At 39.4% G+C, this 20527-nt stretch overlaps 1 protein-coding gene across 3 annotated transcripts in view; it reads left to right on the top strand.

The window, feature by feature from the left end:
- Positions 1-592: 592 nt before the first annotated feature.
- CBLB (Cbl proto-oncogene B) overlaps positions 593-20527 on the top strand; it is a 130728-nt gene continuing 110793 nt past the window's right edge. For 2 of the 3 annotated variants that reach the window (XM_015636832.2, XM_015636827.2), the window contains exons 1-3: positions 633-716; positions 1629-1787; positions 11411-11661. In XM_015636832.2, the coding sequence (XP_015492318.1) occupies positions 1641-1787; positions 11411-11661 (398 nt within the window). In that variant the 5' untranslated portion in view covers positions 633-716; positions 1629-1640. Of the gene's footprint in view, positions 717-1628; positions 1788-11410; positions 11662-20527 lie in introns of all 3 variants that reach the window. The other variant, XM_015636819.3, reaches the window with a different exon arrangement.

Raw genomic sequence — 20527 nt, 5'->3', positions numbered from 1 at the left:
GTTCTTGTTCTTTGTGGCAGCAAAAAACCCCCAGCAAACTCCCAAAAGCGCGAAGGGGAAGCACAGAGGCAGAGCACTGAAAAAGGCGGCAGGAACTCTCAGCCGTGAGCACAGTCTAAGCGCTGCAGCAGTCAGGGGTCCCACAGCCTCCCCAGGAGGGAGGGACACGCTGCCACAGCCCCGGGAGACCCCACAGACAGGGACAATGTCAGCGTCCCCACGAAGGCAACCGGCCCTCAGAGGCCTCAGGCTGTCCGTCAGCCGGCGGGACCAGGTGGGACCGGAGCCCCACCTCCCTCAGCCCGACCCCGGCCGGCTCTGCCACCGCTCCCACCCCTGCCGGCCGCTCCTTCCCGCCCCCTCCCCAGCCCGAGCCCGCTCCGGGCCGCTGCCCCGCCCCGTGCCTATACCCGCTCCCATTTGCTGGATATCGCGTCAATCAAGCGAATCTGCCGTTGCCATTGGCTGTGGTGCGGCAGCGTGCCCGCCCCCGGGCAGAGGGCCGCGCTGGCGGCGCGGCGCGCAGGCGCGCACGGAGTGTTGTCCCGGGGGTGGGCATGTTCCGAGGAGAGGAGCGGCCGCCAGCGCGCCGCGGGGAGGGGGCGGGCGCGGCAGAAGGAGCGGGGCCGCCGCCGCCGGGGAGCCAGCCTCACTTCCTAGGAGTGCGGGGAGACCACAGCCTGCCGGGGGCTGCGAGCGGTGCCACAGACAGACCTGTGCGTGTGCATCTCTCTCTCTCTCTCTCTTCTCTCTCTGTCTCTTTTGCATGCGCCTCTAGGACTCTCCACACAAGCGCGCACATTCCCACCCACCCGCCGGGAGGGCTGGGGTACGGGAGGGGACACGGGCGGCGGGGCAGCAGCTCTCCGCGCTTCCCCGTGGGGCAGCGCTCGCTCGCCCGCCGCCAGCAGCAGCAGCCGCACGGGGCAGAGTCCTGCGGGGCGGCGGGCGCGGAGCGGGACGGGCGCGGGCGGCGGGGCGGGATGCGCTCCGCTTGCCTCCCGCGGCACTGAAGCCGCCGCGGCCGGAGGGAGGAGAGCTTGGTCCGGAGAGACGTTTCGCCTGCGCTCCGCTCCGCCGCGGGGGCTGAGGAGCCTCCCTGCGGCCGCCCGCTCCCGGCTCTCCCGGCGGCCGCTCTCGCCCTTGGCACACGGCCGCGCGGTGCCGGTCCGTGTGTATGCGTGCGCCGGGGGCCAGGTCCGTGTGCGTGCCGCTGCCCCCGCCTGCCCTGCGGGGTCCTGCCTGCTGCCCGCGCTGCCTCCCTCTGCTCCCGCTCCTGCCCCCGCTCCGCCGCGGCCTCTTTTGTTGTGCCGTGCCGGGCATGTGCCCGCGGCCGGCGGGCGCAGGGACGGGCAGGGGCGCGGCGCGGAGCCGGGCGCGGGTGCGTTCCCCCCTCCCGACTGTCGGTGTTGACAATAAATCCGAGATCGCTTCTGCCAATGTAAACCCCGGCCAGGTGGGTTTACGATGTTTGTCATGAAAAGTTAAGCTTGTTCCTAAACATGCTCTGATCTTGCCCTTTCCTGCCCGTGGAGAAGGAAGTGTTGCCTCGCAGGCTGCGGCGGGTTCTATGACAAGATGTTTTCGGAGCACCTTATGAGCCTGTGTTTCTCTGTCGTTGCGGCCAGCTTGGCTCCCAGATGGCCAATTCCCTGAACGGCCGGAACCCGCGCAAGGGACGGATCCTGGGCTTCATCGATGCCATTCAGGATGCTGTGGGCCCCCCCAAGCAGGCAGCTGCCGACCGCAGGACTGTGGAGAAGACCTGGAAGCTTATGGACAAAGTGGTGGGTGTCTCTGTGCGTCCGTGTACACGCACAGTGAAGAATGGGGCTATTTAAATAGGTACACCGGGGCAAAGAGCTCCTTGCAGCTCTGAGTGCTATGCTGCATGTGCCTCGGGAAGTTAGGGGACTTATGTTTTAGGTTATTTAAGCATCATTTCTTTTTTGGTTTTTTTTTTTTTTTTTTTTTTTTTTTTGTTTTTTTTGTTTTTCTTTTCCAGTGGCCTCTGGCTATGTTTTTTTTAATCTTGGTTTGTGGAAGGAAAACAAATGTGTGTGTTTGCCTTAGGCTATTGTTATTTTCAGATCCTTTAAAATGACTCAAAGTTGAAGAGCTGTCCTAACCAAAAGCTGCTTAACTTAGACTTGTAATCACATATTCTGTGTGTTTCACGTTGTATCACACTGTTAGTCTGCAAACAAGACCTCTGAAGTATTAAACTTCAGTTAAGCTAATTGTCCTGTGAGATATATTGGTGATGGCAGCATAGATGTGTTTGTGCTTTTAGGAATGTGCGTGGGTACTGGTGGATGTCACTCTTGTCAGTTTAGTAAACAGATTAGTATGGCATGCCTAACTTTTTGAGTATGTGTTCTGCATTTTAATGATTTATAAGTATGTCTACTATTAATTTTGAAACTAGAAATACACTATACTGAAACTCATTTTTCAGGAAGCGAGGGGATAGACAGTAGCTTTTTAGCTCTTACGCTTTCCCTCGCCACTGTGATACATTTTGTTTAGTATTCTTTGAAATGACAGCTTGTAAAATGATAGATTATCTAGGAGAGTGTCTTACCAGTGATAGGAAGAGTTTAATTGTAACATGACTTGCTGTTCAGGAGATGCAGTCACTCTGCTTTGCACACGGAGTGATACTTAAAAGCTTCCTCTTGAAACTGCTGAGCAGTGAGGATTACTACCTGTTGGCCTTGGGTCTGTATGGCAGTATAGTTACTGTTTTTTAACTCTGTGATTCTCTGTGATTTAGTGCAACTCTCTGCAGTCCCTGTGGCTCTTGTGAAATAAGATGTTCAATATTTCTTAGCGTTCATAATTAGTTATACTGGCAGGGTAGAGACTGTTTCATGTAATGTGCCTTTACAAGTGTTAAACTGTTTTTGAAATCTTTGTAGGCTCTTTTTTGATGCTCCAAGAATAGTATCTGTATTTCCACTGTGTTTTCTGATAGCAATTATAAACTGAAACCCCAGCTTTAGTAAAAATGGGTATTGTCACACAGACTGTTGACATTTTCCCCTCAATGGTCAGGGTGCTGTTAACAGTGAGTTCTCTTGTGCTAAGAACTGCAAGTGTAAATACTCAAAATTAGGTACTCTTCTTCAGTAGGAGGAAGTTTTCAGCTTGGAAACTAGGAATCTGGTTTGTTGTTGAAACCACGTGGGGAATGCAGAGCTCTGATTTCCTTGTGTCAGGCCTTTTACAGATCTATATAGTAAGATTATATCCTGATTTGTTTGTATAATCACAGTTACCATAAAGTCTTTATCCCACTGCTTAGGCTTCTGGATTGCTTTTCCTCATCCAATACAGGAAACTGTATTTGTCACAGCCCATCAGAACAGCCAGGAAGGCCTGTTTGGTAGAAGTCACTGGAAAGGCTGGACATTGTGCTGTGCTTCCTTTTTAATTTTACTGGATAAGTGTCCTCAATTTGGATCTTTAATGTATCCTCTTTAAGCTGCTCTCAGTTAATCAAATTTTATTTCCAAATTGTATTAAAGTATACCAGACAGGATGATGTCATAGTGTGAGAATGCTCTAGCTTGTTGGTTGAGTTTTTAGCATTTGGTACTTGTAGTGAAAGGATGTGTTTGAGCAAATTTAATATGCTGGCAAACAAATTTAAATCTCATAGTCTTGTGTGGCAGCAGGCACAGGAAGGTCATTTTTTCCTCTGCCTAGATCAAACCCAGGGATTAAAATCAGAAATAGAAACCTGCTCGATCAACTGTTGTTTTAAATCCCATTTCTGGAGTGTGTCCTATGACTGATTTCTGTGGTGGGTCAGGGATCAAATTTATACCTATTGAAGGCAGTAGCTCTGCCAAGTCACTGGGGTGCTACCCATGGTAAAGTTGTGGCTTGGAGGCCTATTTTACTTGTTGTAATAACAGTTATTATGCTTGTTTATTCTTTAACTACAGTAGCTGTGATAACCATCTTATTACTGTAGTAAGGTAGCTGAAATTTTCCCGCATTCTAATGATGTTAAGAAAATGAATAATGGAAACAAAGCAAAGCTTTTATCTTGACCAAACACTGAAAAAAGAGCAGCCTTAAAAACTAGTGGTAGAGCTCAATAATTTCTAGTTTGCATTTTTATCTTTTTTAAAATTGCCATCTTCTACCTTTCCTTTGTTTCTTTCTGTAATTTTGTCCTCTAGCACATGAGATTTTCTGTATGAGTTACTTGTTTGCAGTGAGGGATTAACCAATACTACAAACATTCCTACCCTATAAGAACTGTACCATGAGGGTAGTTTTGTGGTGTGCAAAAATTCTGTCTACCTAGACACTATGCAAACTCCTTTGTGTAGAATTGGTTGTGTGTCCTGCTTTCAAATTGTTCAGATTTCATGATAAGATCAGTGTTCCATGAGCTGATACTTTAGGTTGGAATAGGCAGAATATTGCAGTTCTGTTTGAGTACTTTCTTTTTAAACTTCTATTATCAGTCTGAAAACAAGAATGGATTTTGAAAAAGAGTTCTTTAGCAGGACAGAATGTTGGAATAGTGCTCCTGCTTAGATCCTTGTTTGTAAAAGTTGCCATAAGCAACATTCTTGCAGGGAATAAAAATAAATCTGCACATAGATAATCAGTGAAAGTAAATTGCTATCTGTCTATATATCTTTCCTTTTTATACTTCATATACTGGGATCTATACTTTTTGTGGTTTATTGATATGCCTTATGTGAATTTACAGTATTAACTGCATTATTAAAGGGAAAACAAGTGTTAGCATCAATCAGGTTCCTCTACTGCTTTTCTCATGGGTTCTTATAATTAAGAAACAAAAATATTTCAATTCCTGTGCAGTGCAAAAGGTAATATTTCTTTCATGGTTTAGAAGGCTATCCTTGCTTTTCAATGCTTGCATTGTATAAGAAAGTTGACCATATATCTCTGGACTTGTAGGAAGCAAATTACTGTTTTTAAAACACAATCTATATTTTAGAAAGTTTGTATCCTGTAAATAAATGAAAAATAAATATTGTTAACAAATAACTCAGGTCTTCCTTTAAATTGTGTATAAGATACATGAGGTATTTTTTCTGTGATTGTAAACCTAAGGACTTTTAAAACCTAGACCCTAGCCATGTATTACTATTAGAGAATAATGGTATGTTGAGACCAGCTTTGGGAGAGAGTTACTGTTATGTAAACATTGGAGTAGTTAGGTCTGTTTACTGCTTGGGCTATTTAGACTTGTCAGTACTATTTTTTTACACTTCACTCGTGTGGGATTCAAGCTGATAAAATCGTGACACATTATGAATGGGATTTTCTAAAGTAGGTGTATTTCATCAACTTGTAATCACTTGTCATTCCTCCTATTCATTGGGCCTGAAAATAATTAAATTTTCTGCTATGAAGATTAACAATATTGCCTAAACTATTTGATGCACTGTCATGGCCCACTAGTTGTTTGACTGTATAAATGCAGATGGAATTGATTTGCTATTTAGGAATTATTTAAGAGCAAAGTAGAGTGCTTCTCCAAAGCTTATACTGTCGACTTGGCGAGTAAAAGCTGTGTTACCTCTGCAGTTCAGTATTGTGGTTTTAAGTTAACACCTGTCAGCATCTGAGTGTACAGAGCATGGTAGTTGAAACTACGCGTGTGTTGGTTATCCTTTGCAAAACTTTGTGCAATTGATTCTATGGTCAAAGTTGGTAGGAAATCTTATGTCATGTGTATGCTGGTTATGGAAAAAGAATACAAAATTAAACATGGAAACAGAAGCTTCTCTCTAATTGGAAGAAGGTAAAATTACCCTCCAAAGTCAACTGTCCTTGTGTGTCTGTGGTATCAGCAGTCTTAGTGTTTATTCTTCCACTATGGAAACATATGGCTCAGTTGCAGTGTGGTTGAACAAACACTTACTGTATTCTCAGTCAAAAAGATAGGTGTTTGGGTCACTTCTACTTATATTCTGACAAGAACTTTTTTCCCTATGGAAAATGAAATGCATTGCAGTTCGGGTGACTTCAGGCAGGAAGAAATCTCTGTCGAAGAACCATAATGTTCCAACTTTGACCATTTTCCTTACTATCCCCTCCTGATTAAGTTTTGCAGAATTTGTGGTTGGTTGCATTGGATGTTGAGGATTGCTAGAGAGTTGTTATGGTATCTTAACAGCAGGGCTACCTTTATACTGTTTGTGGTGTGTCAAGGTGTTTTATAACTCTTTAGCTATTTTGTGCAGCATGGCAGAAGAAGCAACTTTGTTCAGTGAGGCAGTTTGGAAGTGTAGTTTTGGAAGTGTGTGAGCACTGATGCTCCAATTGTTCTGACCCATTCACTGAGGCTGAAAACAGTGTTTAGCGGATGTCCTACTCATTAGATACTCTGTTTTAGCTGAGTTACTTTCCTTGTATTGTCTTTTTGACTAGCCTTAGGTGTTTAAACAGATTGTGTTAAGGCTGCTGTACTTTGTTTTAACAAGGGTCCTTTTGTCAAGTGAGTCAAAGGCCTTCAACTTTGCTTTAAAGAGTGACTAGAAGATAGTTTTTAGCAAGAAATTGTCTGTATACAATAGGCCTCCATTACTCTCATCTCTGATGATGCTATGAAATAATGCCTTATAATTTAAGTCAAATATCTTCAAAAGTGTTATGAGTAGTGGCATTTATTTTGGTTAGGGGTGGGCAAGGAGAAGGGGTTAATTTTTTTCTGCAAAGAAACTAGAGTTAACTTGTTTGGAAGTTCTGGAGTTAACTGTTTCAAAATAATTTTCTGGTAGATCAAGGTAATGCCTCAGTTTTCACAGGATTGCACTCTTATTGTTTCTGTGATTCTGGATTAAGCACTTGAATTTTCCCTGAGTGTGAGCTAGTGGAAAGGAGCTTAATTTTTTCTCAGTTTGCCTCGGTAAGAGAGATATTTTTTACTAACTTGCTTGCTGCTTTTCATTTTTCACCACTGAGTGCTTGCTAAATATATACATGTTTACTTCCAGTCATAACAATACAAAAATCACACAGAGATATGATTCATGTCCGTTCCTAATGTGTTGGTGAGAGTTGCCTTGTAAAGTGCAATATAGAACTCTTTATTTTAGGGGTGTTGGGTTTTTTTTTGTGTTTATTTGTTTTGAGTTCTGTTTTCTTTTGAAGAAAGGTCTTGGCAAATCTTTTGCGTCAGCAGGTGTCATTTCTTACTGCTTACTTTTAATTGTGAACTGCTGTGGTATGTGTCAGGACATCCTGACTGGAAACCATATGGTTTACCAACCATCTCCTTACAGACTTACTTCCTTTGAAGCCTTGTGTACTCTGTAAAGTGAAGGAAACCTTATACTACTTCAGTGGATCACTGATTTGAATGTAATATTAGTATTTTTTTCAATTATAATGCATAAAACTAATGAAGGTGTTGAAGAATTTTTGTATGGTTTTCTTAAAAACGTTGTTCTGAAATGGAAGGTTCTGGTAATGTGCTGTTATTTATCTCTCCAAATTTAGCAGAAAGTGAGTCTTTGTAAGCTACCTTGTATGTAAGGATGTGAAAATGAAGAAAACTTTCTAGAACTTCTGAAAGAGAAAATAGTTCTTCCTTGTAATGGGATATTCTTTTCGTATTAGCTGAATGGACTGACTGTTGAAAATACAGCAACCAGCATGAGCAAATTGTTTTTTCTTGTTTTAATATTTTAATGGTATTTCTAACATATATGAAATCACTTCTGTTCTGCTTGTTGGCACGTCTCATTGAAAAGGTAGACTTCAGAAAGATAATTCATTCTTTGTTCATGAGATTTAAGTTAGGGTAAATAAGTAATTGAGAATGATTGCAGCCTTTTCTGCTTGTGGTCTGCTCTCATTGCTGACTTTTCTCCAAATAAACATTTTGATCTTTCAGATTTTTTTTCCCTTGTGATTTTACTTCAGAGAGTTGTAAGGCCTGATAAGTGATAGATTTGTGTCACCTGTAGTTGGTCTTGTGAAGAATGTCAGTTTGGTTTCAAGTTTTCACTAAACCAGAAATCACAGTGAACTCAAAGTTCAGAGGTAAAAAATCTGGTTTTCGTAAAGATTTTCACTTCTGTGTTTGGGATTCCAGTTCTTACTTTTCTACTAAAAGAAATTCATGTATGTCTCTGCATGGATGATTTTCAGGTCTAGCTACGCATGTTAGATTCTTTGTCTGTGTTTCTGACATCTCCTTAGAGAATTCTATCTGTCACCTTAACTTCAGTGCTTTTCTGATCTTGAAAGAATGCTATCATAGCCAATCTTTATTCTTTGAGAACCCTACCTTAGACATCTCCTAACCCACAACTGGGGCCCTGTTGTCCCTTTTTTTTTTATCCTGATGACCTTACCTTTATCACATAAAACATAAACAAGTTATTCAGTTTTAAAGCTCTTGCAGTTATAGATTGCAGTTTCAGAGTTCATTACAGGTTAAGAGATGATCAAATATGCTTTACTTTTTTTTTGTTTCCTTCCAACTTGTTCTCAGCTTCCTTTATAAGCCATTAAATTATTTTTGAGAGCTTGCTGTGGAACTTTGCAGTTTATGTCTAGTAATACCAAACTGCTGGTGTTGAGTCTCTGAACCACTCTTCAGCATGTTGAACAGCTCATGTGTTCATATTCGCCTGCTTCTGTTTGTTTTTATTCCTACTGAGATGTAAATTTCTCTGGGATAGGGACTGTTCTACAACACAGCAGAAGGCTTCCTGATGTATTACTTGGTCAAAAAGTTGAAAGAATAATAGAAATTACTAAAATAACAATCAGTGAAATGAGGAGAGCTATTGCTAATGTCATGTTTTAAATACTGTTTTGAATGGTGCTAGATTTTTAAAAACTTAGTGCTTGACTTTTGTCCACTCTATCTCCACTTTTCTAACTATGACCTCCCATTACCTCAGTCTGATTGCCTGGTTGTGTTCTTGCACTGTATGTTTCAGACACAAAGTGTTACCTGTTTGCTTTGCTGTTTGGGGTACATGGAAGTCTGGTAGTGGCAGCAATCTTTAGGCAGTGAATTTCTTAATGGTGTAGATGTAGAAATTACAAGAGAGGTCAGCAATAGTAATAGAGTTTTGAGTTTAAAGAGGTGAGTGTTACAGGATACAGGTTTGTTCCCTTCTCACCCAGAAAAGCTCAAAGATGTACTTTTTCCAAGTTGATAAATTAGTAGGAATAGGAATCTACTTTCAGCAGTATTAAGATGTTTTTATAACCTCATTAGTTACTTCAAAAGAATGTCAAAGTCACTAATATATAATGTGGCAATCTCCAAATGATGCCTATAAAACATTTATACCACATGGTCTTAATTTTTTCATAAGTATTTGCATATGTACAGCTGCACACACATCTAAAAAGTGCCTCTATGCAATGTTTTAGCTGGGCCTGAATAGCTCAGTACAACAGCAGTCAAAAACTACCCGTTAGTTTTAGTCTCTTTTCTTTCTAGAACAGAAAATTACAGAACAAACTATCAGAAAATCTAGATCTAGGAGACAGTTCTAACCTTTTTACATTAAGGATGTGTAGGAAACAAAGAGTACCTTTCAATTCCAGTAACAATTCCAGTGGAGCTGTATTCACATAAAGGTATTCTATTAGTCTGAACTTAGTGAGTAATATATATTCAATTAATATTTGTGCCATTTGGGATCACAGTGATTGCAAGTCCATTGAGATGTTTTCTTCTCTTTGGTTTAAGTGGCAGGGTTTTAGTAGTGAGGGGGACTACAGGGGTAGTTTTGCTGAGTTACTGCCAGAAGCTTCTCCCTGTCCAATAGACCAGCTGGCTCCAAGCCGTTCCTGCTGCTGGCCAGGGCTGATCCCATCGGCACCAGTGATACCCCATGTCTCGAAGGAAGGGGGAGAAAAGCTACTGTGCAGAAGCAAATTGCAGCCAAGGAAGAGGGGAGTGAGAATGTGTGAGAGAAACAACTCTGCAGCCACACAGCTCAGTGGAAGAGGGGGATGTGTTCTGGGCACTGGAGCAGAGATGCCCCTGTGGCCCACGGTGAAGACCATGCAGGTCCCCAGTGGAGCTGGCTTTCACTGTAAGCCATGGAGGACCCCACGCCAGAGCAGGCTGAGGCTTGGAGGAGGCTGTGACACCTTAATGTGTCTAGCATGTGCTAGAACAGGCTCCTGGCAGGATCTGTGGTCCCGTGGAGAGACGAGCCCACACTGGAGCAGGTTTCCTGGCAGGACTTGTGACCCTGCAGAGGACCCGTGCTGGAGCAGTCTGTTCCTGAGCACCCTGTGGAGGGGATATGTTCTAGAGGAGTTGATGAAGAACTGTGGTCTGTGGGAAAGACTCATGTTGGGGAAGTTCAAAGACAGCTGTCTCCTGTGGGAGGGACCCCTGTTTGGGGCAAGGGAAGAGTGTGAGGAGTTCTCCCACTGTGGAGGGAGCAGTGGCAGACAAGGTGGGATGAACTGACCACAGCCCCCATTCACCATCCCCTGTGCTATTGGGGAGGAGGTAGAGTGGAAAATAAAGTTAGGCACAGAAAGGAGGGAGTGGTGGGTGTAATGTGTTTTTAAGATTTGGTTTTATTTTCTTGTCACCCTACTCTGATTTGATTGGTAATTAAATGAATTAAGTTCCCCAAGTCGAGGCTAAGTACATTAATATTAAATACTTGTGACAGTATTTTGTGAATGAGCTCTCCCTGTCCTTTTCTTGACCTATGAGTCTTTTGTTACAGGTAGGGGAATGAGGACAAAGCTGTAGTGGGCACCTCCTCATCCAGTCAAAAGCAGAGTACTGAACTTCTATTCCAGCCAGGAGCTGGAAAACAATGAGTTTATAATATTTTTGTTTCCTGGTTTACAGTATCTGTTTTTGAGTGACCTAAAGTCTGTCTGTTACAGGTAATAATTTTTGAACCACTGTTGCAGTTCAGACCATTTTCTTACGTGCAGAGCTTTCAAAATTAAATTTCCCTAGGGTCTAAGAGGCTATATTGTTAGATAAAGAGGGACAGCAGATGACAAAGTAATTTATGTCAGTTCTTAGCAGATACTTAAACACCTGTAGCTAAGTTACCTGCAGCAAACAGAGCTGTATGAAAGTACTGCTCTTGGCATTTGTTGCATGCTGTGTTTTGATATACTCCTTAGTATATATTAGGCAGGAAAAGACATACTTGAAGGGCAAACCCACAAATATGTAGGTAAGCTTGTTTGCTTTTTAGAGATGTGACAAGATTAAGTCAAATTTTGCCCCTTTTGACATCAGAAACTGTTGGAATTTCACAGAATATAAATGAAGTACGATTTAATTCTTTGGGATTGGAGGCTAGAGAACTATGTTAAACCTGATAAATTTGAAAATATCAAATCAGTTTTTACCTCAATGGATTTCTTGTCTTTTACATTCTCTTGTTTTTGCTTATAGGTAAGATTGTGCCAAAACCCAAAGCTTCAACTCAAAAACAGCCCACCTTATATACTTGACATTCTGCCTGATACTTACCAACATTTGCGACTTATACTGAGCAAATATGATGACAACCAGAAACTCGCACAACTCAGTGAGAATGAGTATTTTAAAATCTACATTGACAGTCTTATGAAAAAATCAAAACGGGCCATAAGACTCTTTAAAGAAGGAAAGGAAAGAATGTATGAAGAGCAGTCACAGGACAGGTAAGTGAAGTACTTAAATATGAAATAGATCATCTGGTGTATCTGCATTCTTAACACTGTTGTCTGCAGCCATTGTGCTTTGACATTTTTAATTATTCAAAGAGCAGAAATATTTATTGCTTGGATTCATTGACCCTGCAGGTCAATCAGTAATTTGCTGGATTTGTTTTGCTGTATGCTCTTATCTGTCACTTTGTGACCTTTAAAACCAAGTGCATTTCCTTCATAAAACATTCATTTCATTGTAATTGCTTATTCACAGGGCTTACAGTATGTAGTTTTTCCTGTGGTAGAGAGAGGGACTGTTAACTTGGATTGAGCTTGACCTCCCTCCCTACCCTAGATCCTTAAACTTTGGGAGCCATGATGGATATTGACTTGGAATTTTCACAAGCGATGGAATGATGCAAAACAATATTCACACTTTTCAGATATTATGTAATTTTATGATAAGGAAATGATAATGTTAGCTTCATGCTGAGAAACCTTTTCAGAAACATAATGGATTCTTGATTTGCAATGGTTCAGTTTTAATAAAAGGAATTAACGTCCACTTTATCTGCACTCTTGGTGGTAACTGAAGAGGTTTTTAATATTTGATTTAATTACCTAATATTTTAAAAAACAATATTTCAGGAAATTCTGTGCAAGATCTGCAGTCTTGTTTTGGGAAGAGAGGGGATTGAACATTGTTGTGGCCATTAGTCTTTGCCTAGTGTGCTATTACTGTAAATCTATTCAAACGAAAGAGACAATGCTCTATCTGAAGTCTCTTTAAAGGAGATAGTGGGGAATGAGATGTCAAGCGAATGGAGGATTGAATTCCTGCTCTTCTGTCTGTCTGCACTTGAGCTCTGAGGCAGGCATGGTGGCAGTATAGTTTTACAGCTGGTGAAATTGTTGGTAGAAGCAGTGAAATGTCTACATTCTTGTATATGTAATTGCTGTTATGTTTGAATTGTACATATGTTCCTTCCAGATCTTTGGCAACGATTATAGCTACTCAGTCTACTGTGGTAGTCTTTTGGGCTTGGTGGGGTGTCTGAAATTTGTTTGACATCTAAGGACTTTTTTATTATAGAACATCAAGACTGTCCAGATGTGAATATACTTAGGCAGAAACGCTCCAAGAGGAGCAAAATACACTGTTTAAGGTGTTTTAGTGATCAGTAAAGATTTTGATAAATGGATGTTTTCTGTGTGTGAATTTGTGTGCAAAGCAGTGTTTTCAATGTGGATGCATTCTTACCAGAACTCCTGAGAGAGCTGTTCATCATAGCCATGATGAACATCATCATGGGCCATGAGCCCATGGCTACCTAATTTAGGCATCCCATTTGGTATCTGTATAGAAGTCATTGTGTTTCAAAGGAAATATGAACTTGTTATGACAAGGGAAATTTGACAGGAGTAGTTGGATTGTAGAAGCAGGTTTTATTTAGACTTACCTGCATTGTATGAAACCCTAATCTAGTTACAGGTTTGCTTAAAGTTGGCAAAAACTAAAGCCAACTTCGTGACACTCCTTCAAAATACTTTCTATAAGCTCTGTACAGTAATTCAGACAATATGTTAGTAACACTTACCTAGTTGCTGGAGTTGTTTCTTTCCGGTTACCCATTTATTTTTCTGTATTATTGTAACAGTGGTGCTAGAAGGATGTCTTTTGTGAAGCACAGAATTTTTGGAGAAGGTGTAGGTAGCATATTTACTGTCTATTTGGGCCATTCTTCTGAGATAGTTGGAGAGGGGCAATTTTAAAACAAATCATACTAATGAAGTGCAGTGAATCACAATAACTATTTCAGGCTTTTAAAATTAGTATTTCAGAAGTTGACAGCTATCTTATTTTGCTTAACTGATGGAGTTCAGAGCTTGAGAAAAGGAGCATAACAGAAATGTTTTTCTTGTGTTCAAATTGTTAGTTGTGTTTCCTATACAAATTGCATTTTGACTGTCAGAATGCTTAAATTAAAAAATTGTAAGCATTACTTTGTTAGATCATGACCCATGTCATTCCAAGTAAAAGTCTATGTGATTTCAGTGCATTCTCTTTCATCTACTGGTGATGCTTAATCTGTTTATAGTCCTAGTTTTAAGTTGAATGGAGGTGTACTTGTTTGCTGAGCTATATGACTAGGTATTAGAGCACTGCTAAGGAGTGCTTCAATATACTTCATCATGCTAATTCTTGGTAACTTAGCAAAGAAGTTTTTAATGTGTTTAGTAGCTTTAATGTGTTTTGATAGTTTCTTTGCTTCCAAATATGCTTGCATTAACCTCATTTTTTGGTATTACATTGTAATTGTAGCAGTGATCAATTGAAGATTGTATTTTTGAAGATGCTTCTAAAATGACTGTCATTAAAGTAGTCAATTTGTAGTGGAAATATTGGGAAATAGTAAATTTTAAAAAAAGCTAAGGCAAATGTTGGCACCTGGACAGTTTCTGTGGTTTTTCATTCTTATTCTGTTTTGGTTTGTGGATAAAAGGGCATCATAGAAAAGAGAAATGCTTTATTCTTCATAAATTTGATTGGTATCATTTTAACCTATTTAGCATTATTGACTAATTTCTATAGTGATGGTACATTTAGGAACAAGTGCCAATATACATGTGATTTTGTTTGTGTGATGACACAAAAATTACTCTACTGTGAATAATTTATCAGAGATTTTAGTTTTCCAAGATCCTGTGAATGAATATTAGTTTTCAAAGATCCTGTGGAAGAAACAAGTTAGAGAAGCAGCACTTAGGCAGTGTAAGCTTTGGTGTTAGCCATTTGTAGGTAATCTGACTGGTACAGTATCTTGTTTCCATATCAAATGAATATGATAGCCATTTAAGAGTAGATGGTGCTGTCATTCTGTACTCTATTGGATAAGTCTTGCTAAGAAGGGAAAATAAGGTTTGCAAGTTTGTTTCTTGTGCTTAACTGCATCTATTTTCTGAGTATTGCGTCTTCTACAAAATTATGTCCTTTCAGTCTTCTTGCTTAATGAAGTAAGAGATAATATCCAGTAAGTTCTGTAAACTGTACTACATACAGGCTGTTTCAGTCTTCTTGCTTAATGAAGTAAGAGATAATATCCAGTAAGTTCTGTAAAATGTACTACATACAGGCTGTATGGAAATCTTTCTGTGACTGAAGTAATTTTACTTTTTGTCACAGATTTTACTTTTTAAAAAGTTATTAACTCAAGTTTATTAGAATTACTGGTTCAGACTCATCTACTCTAAAAAGGTTTTCTGTGTCTTTGAGGCTTTTGGGGTTGTCTTTTCTGCTTTTTGTTGCTTTTCTTTGTCTCTCTTTGTTTATTGGGAAGTAAACTAAAGCTGGAAAACATCATGTCTGTGAAGTCCAAACTTCCTTCCCTTTTGCTGTATTCCAGAATTAGGAATTCAGAAAAAATAAAAACTTCACAGAATGGCGGTTTTTGAGACAAATGTGTTATCCAGGTGTAGAAATCAAGCACATAAGTTACAATAATAAGAGTAAAGAATAAAGTGGCAGTGGGGAGAGTACATTTGGATTCATTCAAGGTGCTGGACATAGTCTGCAGTTCTTACTAATGGAGACAAGTGGGAGGTTTCCTGTGATTTCCTGTAAAACATATCTTAGAAGAATGTCTTGAAATGGAACTTTTTCTCTGACTTTTAATATTGACTGCCTTCTGCTATAGGCCCTTTATATGAGGAGAGGCAGAAAAGTATAAAACCAGGGTGTATATTTTTACTAATCTCTTAAAATGCACCTTGGTTCCGCCAGAGTTGGTTGGCTGTTTGTTTTAAAGTGGTATTCCAGAAGTGAAAGATGGATATTTCTTAAGCAGTGGATGGTATGGATGAAGATGTCAAGAGAAGACCTGTGATGGTTTTGTGGTCAGTGTAGGAAGGTGTGTATGAAGTATATGTCAAAGAAGTCCTTCAAGGTGATCACAATACCACTTCTGTTCCTGTCTAAAAAGTCTTATTAAATCCTCTTGTGCCTCTGGCCATTTGGTGTCTTGATTCAAATTATGTGTTTCTATATTGTACAGCTTGTTTAAATGTTGGTGCAGAATACTTATAGTCCCTTAAGTCTTCTAAGGAGGTCTTGTACCTGCAATTCAAATGATAGATCAAGTTTTCCTTTGTTACTGTTGATGTTGGTTACTGGGTTTATAGAGTATTTCTCTTCCTTAAGTCCATGTTGACAAGTGTGATCAGTTGTGGTTTTTGGATCAAGTCCTTGAATTGCTACAATTGCTTGAATCAAAGTACACAATGTTCTTTCTGCTGCAGAAATTTTTCACGTATTTCTTCTTATCCTGAAAGTACAGACTTAATAAGAGGTTAAAAATAGTATCAGGATGGGAGTCAGGTGTGCCTGCTGCGATGCAGTAGCCCCTTGTGTACTTCTGTCTTGTGTGTCTTGTCTGCTTCCTTGCAGTACCTCTGCTTGTATCACAAACTTGCTGTTTAATTTATAGGAATTTAAGAAGTTTATAACTTAGCTAGCCTCACAACTTGTTCGTGTCTCCAGGCAGAGGAGGTTTTGTTGATTGTGGGAAGGATCAGGAAGAGTAAAGTTTTCATTCAGGGTGATTTTGTTTGCAGAAGTTAAGACTGTTTTGGCTGATGGTATTTTTGTTTGACAGATAGAAGGTAGAGATTCAGAAAAAGATGTTAATGGCCCTTTTCATAGAGCCAGTTTTGTATTTTGGTTGACATCACATAGATAACTTGGTAATTGTCAAATAAAAGTTATGGGCTTCCTGATTTGTTCTGTTTTCCAAGCATATTATGTCGTTTTTGGTCTCCAGTAAATTCTGAGCTGAGCTATACATATCATCAATCTGTTGTTTAACATGGTATGTAAACCCCAAACTTAAACTGTCTCACCACATTTTAGAGATATATTGACTCTTTAATCTTGCTCAAGCTGAGAGAAGGGAATCTAATATTTGTTTTTTCCCCTCTTGTATTTATTTACCTGTATTTTTAGATGATTCCTGCACTAGATTTTTAGTATGAGAACTTGGCTACAGTAAATGGCCTCTAACAAAGAAGTTTCTTCTCAGGAAAAATGTATGCATGACTGATTAGATGGGGTTGCATTTGATGGGGAGGAGGAAATGCAATGTTTTTTGTTTTTTTTTAAGCTTTCATGTTATGGTGAGAATTTCCACCCTCTTCTCCCTTCCTGTTCCGTAGATGTGATGTAAAACCAGATGTAAACCAAACAGCTTTAATAAACCCTTTGGTTTATTACTGTACCTGACCCACATGAGTAGCTGAGCTTCAGTGCAGATCTGGTGGAGCACAAGCTGTTTGCTATTTTTGGCTATAGTTTAAATTAAAAAAGGAATGTTACACAAACACACTTTTCAGACAAAGAGACTCTTGTTGCAGAGGGCAGGTGACAACGCGTGGAGGTTACAAATGGTAGAGCAGTATTATGACAGCTTGTTCTCAGCATAAATGCAAACAGGCTGTGACTGCAGTTGTTGTAAGGCAGTATTTAAATTTTAGATTTTTTTTATCATCTCCAGTGCTTGGGGGAGGGTACTGTCAAATGAGAACAAAGGAAGTATTAGTACCAGAGTTACTTAGAGGCAACTATTTATTCAGATTGCAGAGGAAGACAAGGATTTTAAAACCACAAAAGATCCTAATGAAAAAATAATGGCTTGTAAATTCTTATAATTGATTTAGAGCCTTGATTCATATCTAGTTGTGTAGAGGAGAGATACATGCACTTTTTCTTTTACTTTGTTATTCTTATAAAATCAAACAGCATTTTGTATGTTAGTGAAAGGTCTCTTTCAAACATTATTTTACAAGTAATGTGGTGTTGACAGTCATGTCTGAGCTGGTTGTAAGGCTGTACACACAGACTGATATTTTCCTTGTTGTCTTTTGTATAATTATTTATGCCTTATGAAAGTGTGCATGATGTTGTTGCCAAATTTTAAGGTGCCATACAATTTATACCCATTTTGAGCAGGTGTGAAAGCTCTCAAAAAGCGCAGTTAGGGGAATCCATCCTGTAGCCTTTCCATACGTTAATTTCCTTTATGATAAAGCTGATGGTAGTTTTGCTGCTAGGGTTATACAAAATAACTCTTGCAATGTCTAACCTGACATAGTTTTCTGTAGGATTTCAGTTCATCTTCAGAGTATAGTATAGGATGGCACAATGAGCTGGGGAAGTAGGTGTTTTTCTGACCATACAGTATTTTTGGTTAGAGATGTCTGGAAGTGAGGGTACCAGTACCCATTTCTGGTCTGCAGCAGCTCTGTGTCACATCCCTTCCCCATCCTTGCCTGCAGGGTCTGTATAGGGAGCAGCTGTGCTTGTGGGGGCGGACCATGGCCACCAACTATAAAAATAGAGCTGCGTTAACAGGTATGATAAAGCCCAAGTTAGCAACTTAGGGAACTTCTTGAAGAGCAGGCAGTGCTGACTCCTGAATTTAGCATGTAGGAAAGAAGGCTCCTGTAATGGACCCAAATGTATCTTTTGTCAATCGCTTTTTTATGTGCATTTGATTTTTAGAAAATTTTGGTCTCTGCTTCTCCATCTCCAGAATTATTTTGTGTTCAGTGATAAGGTATTTGTTTTAGGATGCCTTCAACACTAGCCTGCATGATGGAAGCTGCTTGCCATGCAAGCAGGAGCACAGAGAAAGATTGTAGAAGAAAGGATCCATTTTTATGAAATGTATGCCTAAACTTATAAGCACATATAGTTTTATTTTTAGGTTATAAAAAGAAATGGTTTCCTTTTCCTAATCTTACATGGCATTGTTTTCCATTAAAAATTAGAAACATGAAAGAATAAAACTCTTCTTTTTTTCTGTAAAGAGATGGAAAAAAAGTTGGAAATAATCACTTTCAAGTGCTACACTTGCTGTTTAATCAATAGAAGCTCTTTGAAAGTAAAGTAAAGCCAGTTTATAAAAACAATCATGCTGTAGTGGTAATCCTTTGTCCAAGGAATGCTTGATGAAAAAATCAGCCTAGAAGACATGCTTGCTATGTATCAAGTCAAGACAGTTCACTTGCTGTAGTCAAGACAGTTTCACTAACGTGTAAAGAGTAAGAAATAACTTTCATCTGAAAAAGTGGCAGTATATGTTTAGATTAACATAGTTGAAGTTTTAGTTCAAAACAAAAGTGACAGAGTGGGATATTGATGGAAAAGCTAATGGATGGAACTACTGTATTCCATTCATTAAAATCTGGCATGCTAGGGAGTACTTTGATAGTCATGGAATTTTAAAAATACTTTATGATCATTTGACTCAAATTTTTTTTTTCTTCCTATTTTGTTCTCTGCTTCAGTATTAATAAAGTTAATTTACTTGAATCTCACTAAAAATAACAGAGTTAATATAAATATTTTGCAAGTCTCTTTATCAGTGGCTGCACATTTGCAAGCTAACTTTGTTTTTACAGATTGTTCAATAATATTGTGCATGCTCTAGAATGAGGCAAAGCTTTAATATGGTTAATTTGTATTGGAGGAACAAGGATTAGTGGTTAAAAATACAGGTTTACTGTTGTCTGCACAAAGCAGTTTTGTTGGCTGCAAGATGAATATACTGGCAAGTCTCATTATTTTATATTGAGCAATTAAAAATTATTTAAAAGCATATTCTCTTGATAACCAGTTTAGGAATATAATTTGCTTGATTTGAAAGAAGGTGTTATATTTACACAAAAGACTGCAATTAATAAAACTAACAAAAAATCCAAATAAACAGGGTGAGTAATACGTGGAAAGGACCAAGAGTAAACTGAGAAGAAGCACATCTTAACCCATAGTGCAAATGGAAGAAGTCATCACTAAGTGAATTTATGTGAGGGATAAAATTTCCTGAGCAGGCAACCAGGTGACTGTCATCTGTGTCTTGTTAGTAATGTAGATGATTAAAAACATTTTTAATCTTTCTGGTTTGAGTGCAACCAACGTTCTCATTGTTGAAATGTTTTTATTTGTCTCTAGCATATGATAAAACATTGAGCACTTTCACCATCATTTGCTTAGATTTCATGTTGGAATTAAAGAGCTATCCTGTCTCATAATGGAAGATTTTCCCCATAATCTGTGTAATTACCTAATTTTTAACATTGTGTGAAGTGAAATACATACTGAATAGTATATTTGCTTTATTGTACGTACATCTTTCAAATATCTTGGCAGATCACACAAGCGGTGAAAAAGTAATTTTTTGTTCATTTTAGTATATTTGGTCATAATAATGATTGTATTGCTCCTTCTCATGTATCTGATGGAGAGGTAGATTTAACTGTATTTCTTCCTGCTATGATATAAGGCAATAAGGGGAAACATAGAAGTAACAGATGCCTAAGAAACACATTTCTGGGGTATACAATGAAAGATTATAGTACTTGGTGGCATATGGATTGAGCTAAATTAAATTTCTGTATGGGTAAGGTTGTGATCTCTCTGTAGGAGGACTTTCATTTATAGTTCTTGAATGGTCAAAGAGTAGAGATGTAATTTTAGTACAGTATCTGATGTGTTGTGCAACTAGGACTCCACTGGGGACCTGGACAGCCTACCTGATGAGCTAGTGTTTCACTGCTACTAGCTGAGTTTTGGCAAGCTGTGACTCTACAGTGGGAGAAGAATTTTGGGGAAAAATAATTAAATTTAATTTTTTTTCTTCTACTTGATACCACTTGTGGGAGAGTTCACGAAACACATCCTTGCTTTCCCCTAGGATAACCCAGTGAAACAATATGGCTTTGAAATTTGAAGCAACAATAAAAAAGGAAATGATTCCTATCATGTGTAACAAAAATGTGTCTAGATTACCTTACTTATTCCACAATTCTTACTCAAAGTTATCAC

Source organism: Parus major, chromosome 1, assembly GCF_001522545.3.
Source record: "Parus major isolate Abel chromosome 1, Parus_major1.1, whole genome shotgun sequence".
NCBI classification, from domain to species: domain Eukaryota; kingdom Metazoa; phylum Chordata; class Aves; order Passeriformes; family Paridae; genus Parus; species Parus major.
The sequence above is the reverse complement of the archived record's forward strand: the minus strand, read 5'-3'. Positions and strand labels throughout refer to the sequence as shown.